This window comes from Argentina silus, assembly GCF_951799395.1.
Source record: "Argentina silus genome assembly, chromosome: 6".
NCBI lineage: Eukaryota > Metazoa > Chordata > Actinopteri > Argentiniformes > Argentinidae > Argentina > Argentina silus.
Window position 1 is genome coordinate 4,278,268 of NC_139660.1, and position 5,000 is coordinate 4,283,267.

General features: G+C 49.3%; 1 protein-coding gene across 1 annotated transcript in view; it reads right to left on the reverse strand.

Moving 5' to 3' along the window:
• The window catches only part of sema6bb (sema domain, transmembrane domain (TM), and cytoplasmic domain, (semaphorin) 6Bb), a gene marked incomplete at its 5' end in the record, with an annotated part of 42,602 nt that overhangs the window by 26,572 nt on the left and 11,030 nt on the right, over positions 1-5,000 (reverse strand). The window contains 4 exons of the mRNA XM_083671541.1: positions 2,416-2,633; positions 3,432-3,520; positions 4,502-4,621; positions 4,946-5,000. The exon at positions 4,946-5,000 is cut by the window's right edge and continues 36 nt beyond it. Of these exons, the coding sequence (XP_083527667.1) occupies positions 2,416-2,633; positions 3,432-3,520; positions 4,502-4,621; positions 4,946-5,000 (482 nt within the window). The remainder of the gene's footprint in view (positions 1-2,415; positions 2,634-3,431; positions 3,521-4,501; positions 4,622-4,945) is intronic.

A 5,000-nucleotide genomic window follows, 5' to 3' on the forward strand; every position in this document is an offset into this window, starting at 1 on the left:
CCCAGTCCCACTCCAAATCTTAATCCCAGCCCAGTCCAAGTCTTAATGCCATGTGGCATTAGAATGACTTGGGGTAACACTTTCCATTAAGTTACCCCTATAACTGTGTAGTAACATTATAATTACTGTGGTTACAACATTGTATAACATGTTGAGGATACACGGACACACGTGTTTCATGCCCTTCATAGTTCCGTTCCATGCGTTACAATGAGCCCGTCCTCCGATTTCGGCCTTCACCAGCCTGCCCTGGCTGATATAGCATCTTAAAAAATGGCCACTTCCTCATTTCCCAGGTCCTCTTCCCTGCCGTGCCCCGCCGCACGCAACCAGCAAAAAGCAATTTGTCTGGCGATCGCTTAGCGAGCGTAGAGCAGCGAGACCACACAGGGCTGCAGAGGTTGACTGTTCACCTCCTACCCTCCATCTCGCTCTCTCTCTCTCTCTCTCTCTCTCTCTCTCTCTCTCCATCTTTTCTCTCTGACTGCCTCTATCCATCTCTCTCTCTCTCTCGCTCTCTCTCTCTCTCTCTCTCCATTCCTCTCTCCCTCTCTCCGTCCCCTGCCGTTTATAATGGAGCACAGCGGCAGTGGCCAGACAGGAGGGAGGGAGTGTGTGTGTTCAGCTGGCCCCCTCTCTGACACCCTGGTCACACTGTTATCTGGGAGCCATTGTAGGTCTGTGTAAACCATCCATCTCTCTCTGCAGGCCCTCCCCTCCTGCTCACAGCCCTCCGGGCTGCAGATAAGATGCAGCTGATGAAACAATTTTTACTTAAACACTTGTGCCTACACACACACGTACACACACACACACACACACACACACACACACACACACAGAAACACACACACACACAGAAACACACACACACACACACACACACACACACACACGCACCACACGATGGGGGGGGGGGGGGGGGGGGGGGGCTTGCAGATGTTGCCCATTATTGCCTTCATTGTCCTTGAGAGGGTCCCCCCCCCCCCACCCCCCCTTCCTCTAAACCGCTCTCTCACGGCTGCCACAACAAGTCCCATTATGACTGGAGGATGTTATTAGAGCTGGCATTAAGCAAGGTTTGCCCTCTGCTGATACGCATCCTGCTGGCTCATCTGCATGGGAGCCCTGTGTCTACTCCCTATCAGAGCCTCCTCTGTATTCAACTCACACAAGCTCCCTTCACGTGATAGTCAGTCCGCTGCTTCTGCAGATACCATTGAGTACACACAGAAAGCAGAGACACGCACACGCACACGCACACGCACGCACGCACACACGCACAGACATACACATACACACACACACACACACATACACACAGACATTTCTGCAGCTCATCCCTCATTCCGTCCCTCATTCTGTCTCTCAGTTCCATCTGTTTACTGCTCTCTCTGGCTCTGAAAACATTTTCACTCCCTCCTCCCTAATCCGCCTCTTACCAAGCAGCACTCACCTCTCCTTCTCCTTCTCCTTCTCCTTCATCACTCCACCTTGTCTTTCAACACATCATCCATTTCCCTCTCCTTAAGCCTCGCATGTGGCCTGAGTTAAAGTGCTCTCCCCTGTGTCCTCCATCTCTCTCTCCACGGGGGGGGGGGCTCCGTGTCTCTGGGTAACCTAACGACCACGCAGATGGGAATGGGACTAGAGTCTGGGTGTGTCTGGGTCCCCAGTGCCACTTCCATTGGACCGTCCTTCTCTCCCTGAAGCTGTGTGTGTGTGTGTGTGTGTGTGTGTGTGTGTGTGTGTGCGTGTGTGTACACAGGAGCCAGGCATTACCGCGACCAACACTACCACCACAACCACCACACCATACCAATGTGTACCAATCCTACTTTCCTCTCTTCTTGCTCACTTCTCAAAAAGCATCGGAAGAGAAAATCTAAGGGTGGGAAAGCTTGGATCGCCTCCTCCAATGCGTTTTGAGAAGGGAGCAAGGAAGGAGGATGGGAGGAATCGAGGAGAGACTATTAGGACGTCTCTTTCGATTCCCTGTTACTGCTCCACTCCAACGACTAACCCTCCTTCTGCGCCAATGAAAACAGTGCTAGGGTCTGAGTCACAGGCTATTACTGTCTTCTCTCGCCCCTGGGTCTTTTTAGATACACGCTGCCTCCCTACCACTGTTCATCTCAATCAGTTTATTCAGCATGATATTACTGTAATTAGTATCTGTCAATAGAATTAATGGACTTCTCACTGTCTCCCTCGAGCTATCTGAATATCTTTAAGTATGAGGGTGTGTGTGTGTGTCTGTGTGTGTGTGTGTGTGTGTGTGTGTGTGTGTGTGTGTGTGCGTGTGTGGTGTGTGTGTGTGTCTGTGTGTGAGTGTGTGGCATGTGTGTGTGTATGTGTGTGCGGCGTGCGCGCGCGCGTGTGTGTGAGTGTGTGTGTGTGTGTGTGTGTGTGTACCTGTTTGCAGGGGTGGAGAAGACACCCAGTATGATGTCTCTGCCGTGCATCCTGATGATGGGACTGGTGGACTGCAGCAGGTTAAAATAGAAGTGAGAGTCTCCAGGAACGGAGCAGTTCAGACGGGCCTTCAGGAACGAGGTCCACTGCTTCTCCAGCACCCGCTGGGACCCCCCCAGGTCCCCCTTGCACACACGTGCCACCCGGGACACCATCACCTGAAAACACACACGCACGCACGCATGCACGCACGCACGCACACGCGCACACACACACACACACACACACACACACACACACACAGATGTGGTATGTTAAGGAAGAACATGCACAGGTATGTGGTGGTTAAAATGGCTAAAAACTATAAGATAAAAAGACATCAAAACAGTTTTCACAGTTCTGTCTTCAACACTGAAGATGAAAAGATGTTCAACTGTCTGTCTAATCTCTAAGAAGATTAATTTGCAAGTATTTGCAATGCGTAAAGCCTCATCTGACAGATCATTGTTTTAGAATGGTGAATTGACATCAATAATTCATGAAAATGTCAGTACATTTCAAAATTGGCTCTTTGAACAACTTCACCCACACACACCAGTGATGCCGTGCCGTGTGTAAGTATCCACTTACTCTAAGCTCTATAAACATGCGGAGAAAAAAGCCTGCGCAAGCATCTTTCCACAAAATGTTTAATTTATTAAGGCAAAAAAAGCGGTTCTTGTTCCTGTCATATTTTTTTCATGAGGACATATCCTGACTGTGACATGATGGATGCCATTTGAGCAGCCTTGGAGAAGGCTTCTCCCATGTCTGATTCAGACACAAGTTGTTTGTTTAGACCACGGCCTTCTAATTAGATATGCAGCAGTACAAATACAGGAGAAAGGTCACGGCATCTGGGGTGGAAACAGCAGGTATTGGCATTTGGTATAAGAACATCAGGGAGAACGTCTAGTGAAACAGGGTTTTATATTCAAATATTCCCTCGTGTCCTCTCACTTGTACTGTACGGTTACCTTCTCCAGGTAGTTGAACTCCATGGCCATCTCTCTGAAGAAGAAATAGATGTGCGGGCCCCACTCCACGGCACTGACAAAGTAGGGCTCTGTAAAAGAGGAGAGGCACATGATCGTTGAAACACTGATAACCACGAGGCACGGCCCATTGAAGATAAAACGCATCGCAGTGGAGCTGTGAGACGTTTTTCACTCGATTTCAACTGTTATTAAGAGATCACATGGAAAGTGACTCTTTTATTTATTTATTTATTTATTTTACTTTGGGATGCCTTCACGCAAGCCCAGCTACAAATGTGTTGAATTATTTCAAGGACAGTAGCTAAAAGTAAAGTCTTCATGTTCGCAACGTATTTGGAATTACCAATGGAGGTATCAGCTTAAACTGATATTGAACTAAAAGTCTTACAGTTTTGTAAACACAGCCACAGACACCAGGTCAAACACAGCCACAGACACCAGGTCAAACAGTACCACAGACACCAGGCCAAACACAGTCACAGACACCAGGCCAAACACAGCCACAGACACCAGGTCAAACACAGCCACAGACACCAGGCCACACACAGCCACAGACACCAGGTCAAACACAGCCACAGACACCAGGTCAAAGACAGCCACAGACACCAGGTCAAACACAGCCACAGACACCAGGCCAAACACAGTCACAGACACCAGGCCAAACACAGCCACAGACACCAGGTCAAACAGTACCACAGACACCAGGCCAAACACAGCCACAGACACCAGGCCAAACACAGACACAGAGCAGACCTGAGCTCTGGATACCATGACCTCAGCAGGGGGGATGCTGACTAAAGCTTTCATGCACTGACACAGATATTGATCCAGATGCTAAGTAATGTTGACATAAACAGATCTCTTCTGACAGCAACAAAAACAACAACAGAGAGCAGACGAACGCACGCACACACACACACACACACACACACACACACACACACACACACACACACACACACACACACACACACACACACACACACTCAGCAGATATTTCATACAGTGCCCTGGTTGGCATCTGCCCAGTGCTGTTGGATGTACTGTACCTCTGAACCACTTTGAGTCGTGCTTGACGGTGCGCAGGGCCAGGTTCTCCCCCAGACTACGGTAGATCACTGCATCGATGGCCAGGAAGTCCGTCACTGTGGCCGTAAACAGATTCCCCTCTAGACAATCACAAAAACACACACACACACACACACACACACACACACACACACACACACACCAGTTAGAGCAGTGAGGATGGGAGGCACAAGTCACACTGTGGACCAGTGAACAATACACCATTAGGACAATTACAGGAGCACATAAACCCTGAACAGCAGAGTGGACAAAGCTCTCCGCTTACTACACAATGTCCAGTAATGTGCTGTAATGGCTACCCATTGTTTGAGCAACAGTCGTAGTTGATTTGATCAGGGAGAAGTGCTGCGGCCCGCAACACAATCAGACGATTAAAAACAAACATGTGAAAGCCTCACACTCACCTGCGAACAGAGCCACGTTGGCGTGCTTGGGGTCGTAAGGGCACCGTGCCATCCC